At 40.2% G+C, this 13,609-nt stretch overlaps 1 protein-coding gene across 2 annotated transcripts; it reads right to left on the minus strand.

The window, feature by feature from the left end:
• Positions 1–3,215: 3,215 nt before the first annotated feature.
• On the minus strand, positions 3,216–13,166 carry dhcr7 (7-dehydrocholesterol reductase). 2 transcript variants are annotated; one of them, XM_037096162.1, is made up of 8 exons: positions 13,051–13,166; positions 11,931–12,042; positions 9,037–9,259; positions 8,860–8,950; positions 8,505–8,718; positions 8,149–8,353; positions 5,510–5,641; positions 3,216–5,314 (listed from the first exon to the last, which is right to left on the minus strand). In XM_037096162.1, the coding sequence occupies exons 1-8, from the start codon at positions 13,052–13,054 to the stop codon at positions 4,850–4,852; spliced, it is 1,446 nt and encodes a 481-aa protein (XP_036952057.1). In that variant the 5' UTR covers positions 13,055–13,166; the 3' UTR covers positions 3,216–4,849. The 2 variants fall into 2 exon arrangements, with proteins under 2 accessions (XP_036952057.1, XP_036952058.1); XM_037096163.1 differs by having other exon boundaries at positions 11,931–12,039; positions 13,051–13,111.
• Between the last annotated feature and the right edge of the window lie 443 nt (positions 13,167–13,609).

Genomic DNA, 13,609 nt, shown 5'->3' on the forward strand with positions numbered 1-13,609 from the left:
AAGGTCAGGCCCTTGACTCCCAAAGCACACACAAGTAAAATATGGGCAATTTGGTGCCTGAGCTCATGTTGGTTGGGCCACTGATGTGTGAAGAGAGTGCCTTGCCTCACAAGCCTTGTTAATATGAGATGTAGCATCTACAGCCAATCATTTTTACCACATCAGCTATGGATTTGTGGCGCAGCCTGGGAATCCTTTTTAATCCCTGTAATTCTTTCTTGGCTCCTAATCCTTTTTTAATTCAACTCTCTGTGTGATTTACAAGGAGTCAAGCCTAAAATGTAGGCGTGGGATCCTGTCAGCTTATTTTGGCGGATCCTTTTTCTCAATTTAAGACCCGTTTCTATATGTCTGGAAGAACACAATGGAGGAACTTTTTAGAGTTTAGGCGGGACGTGTTGTCTGCCTTCAGTCTAAGACAGATGCCTCTGGTCGGAAGCCATACAGTTCAAGTTGCTACTAGGTTGACAGGGAACAGATCCCTGACCGAAGCTCTGACTTCAAAACCCATTTAGGCATTCACAACATCTTTGGGGTTGTCTTTGCCCTAAAGCCTTTCGTTGTGAAACACATGGCCTGACCTTTGGCATGAAACTTGTGGAGCTCTTTGTTATCTGATGGTCAGTCTGGTCTCATCACTCCATTAACTAAGAGGACAGACCAGGCTTGGGGGCGAAGGTCAGTGGAGAAAAAAAGGAAGGAAGGAAGAACTGTTAGTGGAAGCATGCAGAAAAAGCACATGGAAGACTTGAGTGATGGCTTTAGTTGTCAGACAGATGAACCATGAAACAAGAGGTGTTAGGCTATTTGGGTAAAAGAAACCAAGACAAGTCCAATCTAAATACACCATTGCCTCTAACACTGAACCATACCCCTCTGTTTTGTGCATTCAGCATCCATGTTGCATCCATGTTGCTGGACTTTGTAACACTCAAATATCCTTGTGATCTGGCAGAGTAGAAGCACAGGTTGCTAATGTTAACCTGTAATGCACTGCTAGTGGCCGAGTAATGAAACAGTCTTTTTTTTTTTAAAAAAAAAACCTCATTACTTAATTGATTGTCTGAAGTTGTGAATGAACTGGGAGTGTCCATGTTTACCTATCTCAGTCAGATGGCATTGTGGTAACACCATGATTGACACCGTAATGCAAGAGAAATCACCACAGAAATCAAGACAGCATATTGGAAATGTCTGTGTATGTAAAAACACCATGTTTAGTTCTGAGGGACCAGAGCGCACAGGTTGCCATCCTCAGAGCCTGGAGTGGCTAAAAACCAAAGGAAGACTTGAGAGACTCCTTTTGTTGCTGAGCTGTCGGGGTGGAGAAATTAAATAAAGACACTTGCAATAAATGTAACCATCAAACCCAAGCACAAAAAATAAACATTGTAACGGCAGGAATTGCTCCTTTGCCACCAACCACAAACAGCCGTTCTATCTAACCTCACCCATTGCAATGTGATTATTAGACCTACTGCCGACTGGAATGCTCTTAAGAGGTCTGCTCCACTTTATAGTACAATTGTCGGTGCCCACAGTTTGCTGACAAATCATGTACTTTCCTTGTTCTGAGGTGCCCCTTTCCTCCTGGATTACGACTCTACCCACACGTCTCTTAACCCCGAGCTTCCAACAAAAACTAATTTGGCCTTGAGGGAAATCAAGCCAGTGTTGGCTGAGGAGTGGCACTAGCTCCAAATATCCCATTGTGCTTTCTGTACATCGCATTCTACTACTCCCCCTCTGTCTTTCATTCTCTCGTGGCCTCTCATTCTCCCTGCCACTCACTCCAACTCCCCACTTTACTACAGCTATGAATTCCACCCTGACCCCCATCTGCTCCTCATTGCAGATGAATGTGCAGCTGCAAGAGGGGGGCTTCCACAATATGGTTATTGTGAACAGTGGACATTTATATGGATGGGTGCATGATCCCCACTCGCAAATTCAATAGTCTAGCTTTTAGCGTCGTCTCAAAAGATCGTCCCTTTCTTCAGATTTCAGTCTCTTTCACAGATAGCTATTCGTCAACTTGGTTACGAGTGAACTCGACCATCGTGCAGCGGAGCCTCTTCAATCACACTTTTCACCTTCAGGGATAATTTGAGAATCAATTATCCTGAAAAAAAGAATGTTAGGTAATGTGGTTCCATGTAATGCAGTGCCATAAATCTGGTGTATATTGCATTAGCTTTGAACAAAGGAAAGGGGAATCAATGACTTTTCCATTATCATAACTGATTTACATCCATAACTTGTATCATTACACTGATAGGAGACCTACTGATTCAGGAAGCAGGCCTTTGTTTACATTGCATTACAGATCGCCCGGTCCGGCGAATTACTGAAACACTTGAGAACAAGCCGTTAAATCATTAACAGCAATGTCTACACCTGCTATGTCAACCCACCTTAAACAAACATATTTTGGATGTGACATCAAGGTATTGTGGTAGAGTTTTAGATTGAACACCTTTGTAGAAAAGAAACCTTAAATACCCTGACGATATTGGTCTGAGAAGTGTCAACACAAGATCCATTAAGCAGTTGTCTTGTAGCTTTGAGTGCTGTCACATTCATCAGTAGATGAGTTTACTCGGCAGCACAGACTACTCTACTCTGCATTTTTGACATTTTATTAGCTTATGAATTGAGATTTTAAATGTACTTTTGGCCTTATAACACAGAATAGGAGAGGGCGATCTTACCACAAGGCCAGTTTTGAAGTTGTTCAGGAGCTTTTGGTCATATTATGACCTTCACAAGCAGACACACTCTGCATATTTTTTATCAGCCATGTTTTTCAGTGCATCTAAGTTTCTTTTCATTTTTCGTGTTTCCCTCAATCACCTCTGTCCCATCTTACACGTCACATGACTGTGCTGACTGAAAAATGTAGATAACACATAAAATGTTAAAACATAACAACAAAATCCATTATGAGAAAAATGTAGTGGTTTGGGCCTTCATTGTGTGGTTCTGCTTCCTGTTAAAGTGGGCTGCATGTAGGATTAGGTGGAATTCACTGGGTAAACCCAATCGTATCCAAAGTCATCTCTATCTGACAACTGGGATCAGCTGTCATCTGCTGCCCCCAAGTGTTGAACATTGTAAATGACATCTAGGGTACAGTGGTACGAGCTGCCGTTAGTTTCCTTTCACAACTATAACGCAATAAGAAATCATCAAAAATGGCAAATATCACAAGAACAGAAAATGCAGAATGGATTTATTTTGTGACTTTAGAAAAGGCAGTGCTGGTATGAGGAAAAACAAAACAACAACAAAACAAATGTCATCACTGACAGAAAAAAAAAAAAACTCTTCTATCAATAGCTCAAACATTACTACCTTTTAATCTACATGTTGGTTGAACACAAAGCAATGATCAATAATGATCCAACTAGCTTAGTAAACAAGAAAATCTGAAAGTGCTGTTGCTGTTAAAGTTCTCAACCACAACAAGGGAAATCCACACCAACAACTAAGGATTTCCTTATTGTACTGAGTCTTATTAAGCCCGATATGATAAACCTCAAATAACTTTATACAAAGACATCCTAACTTTCTATGCCATTGGTCTCTTCAGTGGACCATGTAATTACATTTTGTCTATTAAGCCAGTGGGGCAGCAACAAAATATTATAGAATATATTGATGAATAAATCTATCCAATTTATATTCATAATTACTGATTACGTTTATAAATGACCCAAACAATGAATAGGCCCCATCATAGGATGACTGAGTGCTAAGTGACACAAACTCCCACAAGTATTTAAGTTATAAAGACAAACCATTCTCACTGGGAAAACTGAGAAATGAGAAGCCAGCCATGTTTTTGTATTTTCTTGATAAATGATTATCAAACTAACTCACTAGCATTTTTCTTTCTTTCTTTTTTTTTCTTTTTAACAAACTGACCAATGAATTTACAGGATTACTCATACATAGCTTGGTATGAGAATGTCACAGTGTTGTGTGGAACAGTCAAAGAGAGCAGTCCACTGCAGAAGTGAGGTGCCCCGAGTTGTGCTCTTTTAATTTTAAGTGCTGTATCATAGGAAACTGGTCCTGTTTCAGTTTCGTGAAAACATTTCACCTCTCAGGCTTCTTCAGTTGTAACTCACTGGAAGAGATGTGCAGACTTTTAAACTCTGTGTGGGAGTGTCCTTACAGAGTTGTTAAGGACACGTATAAGCCCTGAGTTTCAGAGTCGTTAGGGGCATTCTTGTGGGTTGTTCACTTAACCGGCCGTCATGTGGGTTGCTGGAGCTAGGTGAGCCTAGTGTGGATGGTTATTAAGTTGTCTGGGGGGAGAACTCAGTACTGCATTGTTGGTGGGTGAGTACTTTCATATGCGACAGACGGTTGTTCCAGCATGGCTTAGATGGATTCTTTTACTGCTCTTCCAAACCTTCTGTCTTTTCATGCCAATATGTTTACATTGTTGTCCTCAAAGGAATGATTCTTCTCCTTCAGATCTAAGTGGAAAGCAGACTCTTGACCTGAGGAGTAAGCCCTCCTGTGTTCTTCTGCCATTCATTTATAGAGAGGTTGTTTTGTCTCTCCAATGTACAAATCTGTACAGTCATGTAACATACAATATAGGATATATTGTACATTTAAAAAAAAAAACAGGTCACAGCAGAAAGCAGCAGACTGGTGTATCTGACTGCCTTTACTGAGGCTGAAAAAAATACAATAAAATGTATAGAAATGTGTGTGCAGCAGTCTATATGTATACTTATGTTTATCTTGCTATTCGCAATCCAATTTCATAATGTCAGTATCGATCATAATCCTAACCCTCACCTTCTCTCTCCCTCCTTCATCCCACTGTTCACTAAAAAACCCCAGGAATTAGCCGGTAAGGCACCGCGTCCGTGTAGCGTTTCCAGTCCTTGCCATACTTGCTGCTGCAACGGTGTTCATCACGCACACAGCGGTGCACCAACAGGATGGTCATGTAAACTATGTAAAAGTATGGAAGCATGTGGCCAAAGCCACAGGCGGCACAGTAGGCCAGTGACCCCATCAGGTCACCAGTATAATTGAGATGGCGGGCCACTCCCCAGAAACCTGAGGTCATGAGCTTGCTGCGGTGGACGACACCGTCAGCTGAGCGATACAAGCACTCGATGAACGTTGGTTTGCGGCCCCAGATTGAGCAGGAGCCCTCAGTACGGCGGAACAGGTCCTTCTGGTGGTTAGTGGATCGGAAGATATAGTAACCAACAAGGCCAAACAAGAGGACAGCCAGGGCATGGGCATCTGAAAGCTGGACTGGGTGGTACACCAGATACAGACCCTGGACACACAAGACATTTACTTTACTTACTTTACGTACACTCACACACTTATTTCTTTTTTTTTTTTTTAACACTTTAATTTCATTGAGACGCTTATTTTAGAGCTTACATTTTTGCATAATATATGAAAACCATTTTCCTGATATCAGATAGGTGTGTGTGTGTGTGTGTGTTAGCATGCATCTGATTGTTACCTGCAGTGTGTAGAGGTAGGGCAGCCAGACACAGTCACCCCAGCCTAGATACCATCCAAAGTGGTCATGGCAAATATCAATGGTCTTCAGGTACCAGGCCTCATTCCAGAAAAAATCCAACACATAAATGGCCTACAGGAAAACACACATGACACAAGCTTCCAGTAATTATTATAAATCTTAAACTGTGAATCCTGTCAATTGTGACCCATGAAGTAAGCATTTTACATATCATACAGTTTGTTACTCTAACACTTAGAACAACAAGCCCACTCACATACACATAACATTTAGCACAGGTGTACACGTTTACTGAGACCCAAAGACACAAATTCAACAATCTCAAGATTTTAACACTTTCTGAAATCTCTCGGTTTGTTTCCATATTGCAGCACTTCTGCTTCCACATAAGGGCTACAACTAATGACTATTTTGATAGATGATGAGACATCTATGACAATGACTCTTTTTCATTATATTTAAGTGGTAGCAGTGATAAAATACATGTTCTTTTCTTTAACAAAAGTGCATTTTGGGTATAATAATCAGCATGCATAACATACAGTTTGTTAAACAAACATTCCCTACTCTAAAGACTCAACAGCTGCAAGATGCAACTTAATGAAGCAACAAGCCAATCACAGTTTATTCAAACTGAGGAAAGTCAGCATCTCCAAGTGGTCACAAGTGAGGCTTCCTCTCTTCTAGAGTTGTGCGATATATCATTTGGGCATTGCCATTGTGATGTACGTGCGCGCAATAGTCACATCGCAGGGCCTGCGATGTAGGAGGCAAATGAACTCATCTAATTTCAAGGGTACCTGACACAGTGATCCACCAGTCACATTAGTTCTTATTCAGTGTGCCGAAGCTCACTTTAGCAGATGTTTCTTCTGCTCGCCGCCATCCTGCCAGTGAGAAGTTTCGATTTCCGAATGCGACGTAACATGAAGAACAGTTAAGGTGGACCATTCCTAAAGCTTAGTTCCATATAAATGCACAGATAATTCATTGTTTTGTTGTTAGCGAAAAACAATATTGACCTTGAAGTTGAAAAAGGAGCCTCATATAAGAAACAATACTAAAATCAAAAGCTGGAAAAGTCACATGAGATATTGTGTGGATAATTGTTGCTGGTCGACCTTAACTCTCGTCCATGAACAAGCAGAACAAGCATCTGCTTAGGTGAGTTGTTCAAAAACTTTTCAGTAATCTCTGTGTACATCAACTATGTTCTCAATGCTCATATTCATGCGCAGAGACCCTGGTGATACTACAAGCAAAGTTTCATGTTGTGTCGAGCCTTCTCAGTGCTTTAACAATAGCAATTTTTATGCTAATTTGCCCCTAGCACTCCCATTTAAAAAGGAGTTTGACCTGAAAATGAAAATACGGTCAATCTTAAAAGTGCCTCTTTGGTCATAATTATGCTTTTACACGAAGGTTTGACTCATATACATTCTCAAAAAGCCTACGCTGCATTTTGGTGAGAGTTTCACTTTAAGATTTAAAGACACATTTTACTAATTGCTTTGATTTAAAGGATTCAAAATTTGGGAAACTAAAGGGCTTAAAGTTAATCTTCAAGTTATAGAACAAGTTCAACTTATTCATCTTATTACAAGTTGTTTAAGTTGTAAATTGTAAATCACTCTGGCAACTGGCAATGTGCTAATATTTTTTATATAGTTTTGTTTAAATCCTGTTTATTTCTTTTCTTCTAGATTCAAAAAACCTGATTTAGGTCTTATTTTATTTATTTATTTATTTTAATATTGTTTTGTTGAAGCTTGTTTACTTATTTTCTACTATTTACAAAACAAGTCAAATTTCATCAGCAATCTGATGAAAGCTGCTCTTATTTTAATACTAATACTAATACTAATACTAATACTAATACTAATAATAATAATAATGATAGTTATTATGATTATCATTTTTGATTTTGCTGTAAAAGATTTCAGTTGTTGAATAGAAGTTTGAATAACCTGTTTATCACTCATTGTTAGTTCCTTAATGTAATTAAGAGCTAGAATGTTCCAATTTAAGATGGAGAGCTCAAAAGGTTCAAAGGTTTGTTTATTGTCATTCAATTCACGTTTGCGCATGATAGAACGAAACATGTACTCAGGTCCCAGCACAAAAAAAGCAAGCAATAAAAGATAACAATAAGAATATCTCTAAAACACAGACAGAAGCCATACTCCTAACATTCACAAAAAGAGACTGCAGGTTAATTGTCCACAAATTCCTGTATTTTTTCATATCGCAATATATCGCAGGGTTAAAAAAGATCACAATGTCAGATATTCCCAAAAGACACCTTGCTAGTTTAGACAGAGTAGGAAAACGAGCCTCATTTTCCTTCCAATTTAGCAGCTTCCATATTGCTCTTGTTACCGGTCACAAGTGCGCATGTGGTGTCAGTTCATCAATGAGTTGGGAAAAGTGAGATGTCTCACTGTGAGCTAGTTCAACTGGCTATGGTGAAACATTGTTGAGCATGGCCGGGCATGCCATGGGATACACAGATGATGACGTCACAAACGACTAGTCGACACACCCCTTTTCCACAGAATAAATTCAACTTTTCAACAGATATCATTCCATCCAATTCATCCATCCTTCTTCCTCCTTACCTGCAGTACGTTGACCAGGATCATGGAGTTGGTGACATGGCCGTACAGTTCCTGTTGCTTGGCCATGTAAGACAGGTTGATTAGCGTCCAGGCTACGATGCCAGGCCGACCGTTGAAGAAAAGTTTGAAATCAAACCACTCGCCAATCCGTGGGTTGAACTCAATGCCCATCATGTAGTCATAGAAGAGGTTCCCTGTGAACTTGCTATAGAATCACAAAAAAAGGTGGAAGCAAACAAGTCAATTCAGTTCTGTACTAATTACTAGTAAATAACTGGTTAACCTTCCAGACATAGATAACATTTCTGCAGTAGAAATCTACTCCAGTGAATTGTCATCCTCTTATCAGTACTCACCAGTCTTCAGAGTTTGTGGGGAAAAGGTAAGCCTTTATGAACGCAAAGGTGGCAACAGCATAGCCCAGTATGTTAGCACACCACATCAGGGGGATCCAGTTGTCGAAGATGATGGTGGGGGAAAACCAGTGGAAAAAGTTGGCATTGGCATACCACAGAGCATGAGTGATGAGCCAACACTGCAGTCCATTGATCTGGTACTTGTTAACAAGGCCTACAAGAGTGGATGGGGACACAAAATTATTTTGTTACAGAGCTCAGAGTTACCATCCTCCACGGGCACCGAGCCACATCGGTGTTACACCGGATCTTTGAAACTTGTGGCCTGATGAGCTTGGCTGTGTGTGTTAATTACCAGCAGGGGTTAGTGCTCCGTCCTGCACCCCACCAACATAGCCAGGAATAAACTTATGAGTGATGTCAGGAACACACATATACAGGAACGCCTGAGGGACAAAACAACCTGTAACTTGCTGACATTTGCAAAGAAAATGGATTAACTCTTCTGCCTTACTATTACACTTATTCTTACCTGGAAGGCCACCCAGATGGCGTATATTTTGGCAGCTGACCAGGTGAAGGAGGCTGTCCGGGCCCAGATGGAGAGCAATGAGGTCTCTCCTCGAAGCAACTCAAACAGAGGCTGGCTGATGGAGCACTGGTACTGATCACAGGCCATCACAAAGTAGAAGACAATGAAAGGGGCAAAGCACAGGAGGCCTATCACGGAGATCAGGGAAAACCAGTCCACCTCCCTGATAACATATCCGATATACATACAGATAAATTATGAGGACATGACAGGAGAAAAAAACAGTGATAGAACATTGTTTATTTTTTTGAGAAACAATGAGAATATATTATTAGCATGAACTCACAACTCATAGTTCTCTAAATGTATAGTGTGGGGTAATGTGTGAAATGTAACTAGAGTCAAATCAAGTGTTACAGGGTAATATTACAAAATCAAAATAACCCAGACATTTTTTTCCACAAGGAATTTCTCCTTAAGTCTGACAGTTTCTTTTTAATTTCCACGTATGACTTTTAAACAAACTCCTGCTTAAGTCTTGAAAGGAGATATTCACATTGCATATCTTAAACATGCAATTTATGGGCTTTATAAAGTTATTTTTTAAATAAGAAATGTTTTTTACTGTGAGAAATTTCAACTTAGATCAGTTGTGACCTTGTTTTCTAACACACTTGCTATCATTTGCCATCTTCAAACTAATTTAGTACTCTCTCAAGGCAAAAGTTAGTATCAGCTAGTACATTAATATACTCAATGCTTACTATTTATGTAGCACTGAATACCATTTGCTATACTCTGTATGCTGCAATACACCTTTGACAAATACACAGTTACATATTATTAGTGTGGACAGAGTCCCTCATTGGATGCTCTACAGTACATCATTTTGTTACTAATTTCTTAAATTATTATTATTACTTAAAGTAAAAAAAATAAAACACTATGAAGGACATAGAGAGACCCTTGACAGGGAGACTTAAAGTGAGGCATCGACGAGTTCATTGACATTTTTAGGTAATTCATTAGCTAGTTGGATAGGTTGCTGTTGGCGATCACTGGGCTTTGATCACTGTCATGGTGGACGTTAGCATTGTTACTGGTGTTAGTGAAGACCAAGTCACTGGCTGTGCCTGAAAAGTCTAGACTTACTTTTGAAAACTAAAAGGACATTTTTATTATAACAGAGAGATTAAGGACCAAAAAGAGGTACAGGTTCAGATGTGAACAGTACCTACACATAAGAGTCCAAACTGGCAGTGTTTCAGGTATGTTTTTTCACTCTACCTTCTCCCCTTTTTTTTGGCTGACCGCATCAGTGGGGCCAGCCCTACAATCACATTTGTCCGAGTGAGTATGAGAGTAAGCAATAAATTAACAGATTAGTCAAGGCTGTTGAGCTGAATTTGCACACTGGCTGTTTGCCTTTCAAAATGAATCTAGGAAAATGGTTATTATCCATTTATGTGCTGCACATAGGTTATAGCACTGATGCCTGCGGTCGAAGATGATGCTTTATACTATTAATAAATATTAATTTAGAGGCATACAGGGTAGGATTTGTTGGCTGATGTTAACACTATTACGCTACAGAGTGAATCAAGAGAGTGAGCAGTAGTATCATGAAAAAACTGTAAATTAGAGAAATAAAATGTTATTTTCTGATTGTGTCTGAGTGGATTTGTTCTAAAAAAAAGTTATGTGGAAGGCTGCCTAACTGCTGGTTTCTGTGTGATCGTTTAGCCATAAATATGGGTGCTTTCATACATGGAATCAGAAATGGTTGTTTGGATATTCACAGTTCCAATTTTAGACCGCTCAAAGCATCCTCTCCATGATGATCCAAGAAGTTATCTTTTGGTCATAATTTAAATTCAAAGTCCAAATAGGAATGGAATTTAATTTAATCTAAATAACATTACACATTGCACTGCGTGTATTGTTTTTCCATTTTACATGTGTACCAACAGTGCTGCCAAGTGCAGGTGACTAACACTAATTACAGTGCTTGAATGCATCATGTGTAGACACAAAAGAACCACTAAAGCTGCTGCTCTCCTAACAGGTTTGCACATGCTTTGCCTCTAGTGGAGACATGGTGTTACAGTAAACATCTCAATTCTAATAGCAGGAAAGGCACAAGAGTAACTACTAGCATAATGAGGGCCCTTCTTCTTTGGGGTTTCACGGCAGCTGGGCTCAAAAAGTTGCATTGCTGCCATCTATGGGACTAGCACCTTAGTGCACTATATCCTGCTGTATAGACCAGTGTCTTTTAAGAATTTGAAAAAAACCCCACTGTTTTCACGTTGTATGCTTGTCAATCACTGCAGCATTTAAATGCCATTACTGGCACCTAAAACACGTAATTGCCTACCAATTAACTTTTAACTCGCCCTTCCAACCTACCACCAGGCTGAGCAAGTTTTCTGGGGGAAACCCTAAATTGGCGCCTCTCCCGTTACTGAACTGACTGGTTTCTATGAACTGGTCACCCACCGGTTCCAAAGCCACATCCACAGTCAGATGCAGTTTCTGTCTCACTGTCTGACTTTACTGTGTGTTGGGAGAACAAATAGATTGATATGATCACATCATTTATCTATGATGATCTGGTAAGAATAATTACGCTAAAATCCCAAAAGCAATGTCTCTTGCTCACTGTATCACTTATCAAATGGATTTGTTTAACATGTGGTTCCAGAACTTCACTCTACATAGTCAGCCAATATAAAGTTATTCTCTTCAATCTCAATGCATGTTTCAGGTAGGTAGGTTTAGGTTTGAATTTTCAGGTACAGGGCATGTTTCACTCTGTGCTAGACCTGTAATGAAGTCAAGTGCATTACATTGCAAAATGGCCTTAAGCAACCTGTGACATAATATGAACTTACCATGCTCTTCCCCACTGTGCTGGCTCCTCACTCTGTTCAGATGTTTTCCCATTGGCACTGGGCTGAGTACGTCTCCTGGTGGCCTCCATGCCTGCTGTACCATTTGTTTCTGCTGAATGATCAGGTAATCAGGTTAGGATCAGTGGTGCAGTGGTAAACTGGGTGTTGTACACTACCACAGTTCTTTAATGACAGTCCAGCATACAATGGGAGTAACCAAACATAGGCGCAATGGGTAATGGTACAAACAAACAAAAGATATATAATTTTCCTCTTTTATCACTTTTGGAATTGGTGTATATATACATTTTTTTGTGTGGTCACTTTTAATAAAAGCTCTGAGGGGTCACCACAGGTCAAAATGAGGTAGCTCAGTCCAACATGCCAAACCTTTATAAACAGATAATGAAGAAGCATGTTTGTCTTGCAATTAAAGTGCATGTCCTTGGAGATGAGAGATAACAAACAGCGCCTTGAATGGAGGTCAGCCTGATAAAGCTAGCACGTACAGCAGCCTGTGGATACACTAATAATGTCGACATATTTATTCAAATGAAAAACAACGTTTTGTTCTCTGTAACTGTTGATATCTCTCTGGACCCCTCGCCCGCTCTCTCTCTCTCTCTCTCTCTCTCTCTCTCTCTCTCTCACACACACACACACACACACACACACACACACACACACAGAAAGAGTTAGGGCCAATGCTGCTAGTATTCACACCAAAGCTACACTAACAATAGAATAATGAGCTGAATGCCTCCGTTTCTCTGTTGAGTCCACGCTTGCATGTTTTCCAGCAGTTTGGCCCACAGACAGATGTAGTGCGTATAGAGGGAGGGAACAGTTCCCCCGTTGCATAACCAACCTCAACAAATGGAAACATTTCACTCTTGTCTGAATTTATGTTCACGGAATGGAATCATCCTGCGGGTGCCGTTTGTCCTGATGCTAAGTTGCTGTGAGCTCCTCAAACAATGGTATCTTAATTAACCACCAAATATCCCTGTCCTCAACGGTAGGTCTTAAATAACATGCCGACATTATGGACATCATTTGACGTAAACTGGACGTTATAGTAGATTCAATTCTTGTTACAGACGCGCTATTGTACACTTACCCATAGATAACTGCACCGTCGGACAGGGTGCTGGGGTCTCGGCTCGTGTTTCCTTCTGGACCAGGTGCTGCTATCACATAACCGCTGGACATAAGTCGCTGGCCCCCAGGCTCCGCCCATAACGCCACTACGCATTAAAATTCAACCAATGATTTCAGTTAAAAGGCGGGCCTGTGGAGTTGACCGGCATTTGATTGGACAATGCTAACTGGAGCCACCAGCGCCTCATAAAGTCTCCAGTGGTTGAATGGGCGTCAAAGTACTGATCAGGCAGCATTATGACACAGCTGGCACCGTTATCTACGTTGCGTGTCCAAACACTGGCCTTGAGCATGCTGGCTTTTTATAACAGGTAATCATGTCAGTATGATACCAATGATAGATGCATGAAGACATTAACAGCCAAATTTGCTGAGATATTTTTTCATTGTGTTTCATCTTAATGCTTTCTAAAGTCCAATTACAATGCTTAAAAAACACAAATTACTAAAATATTTGTAAAAAAGCAGTGCTATATTGTTATACCTATGTAGCAAAACAAAAAACAAAATACACACAA

This window comes from Acanthopagrus latus, chromosome 4 (genome assembly GCF_904848185.1).
Source record: "Acanthopagrus latus isolate v.2019 chromosome 4, fAcaLat1.1, whole genome shotgun sequence".
NCBI lineage: Eukaryota > Metazoa > Chordata > Actinopteri > Spariformes > Sparidae > Acanthopagrus > Acanthopagrus latus.

Bases quoted from the DNA above. Each gene is read 5' to 3' on its own strand.
- dhcr7 (XM_037096162.1), bottom strand. The intron at 8,354-8,504 runs GTGAGTACTGAT...GTGATTCTATAG, and splicing joins CCCACAAACTCTGAAGACTG to CAAGTTCACAGGGAACCTCT. The intron at 5,642-8,148 runs GTAAGGAGGAAG...GTTTTCCTGTAG, and splicing joins TCCTGGTCAACGTACTGCAG to GCCATTTATGTGTTGGATTT.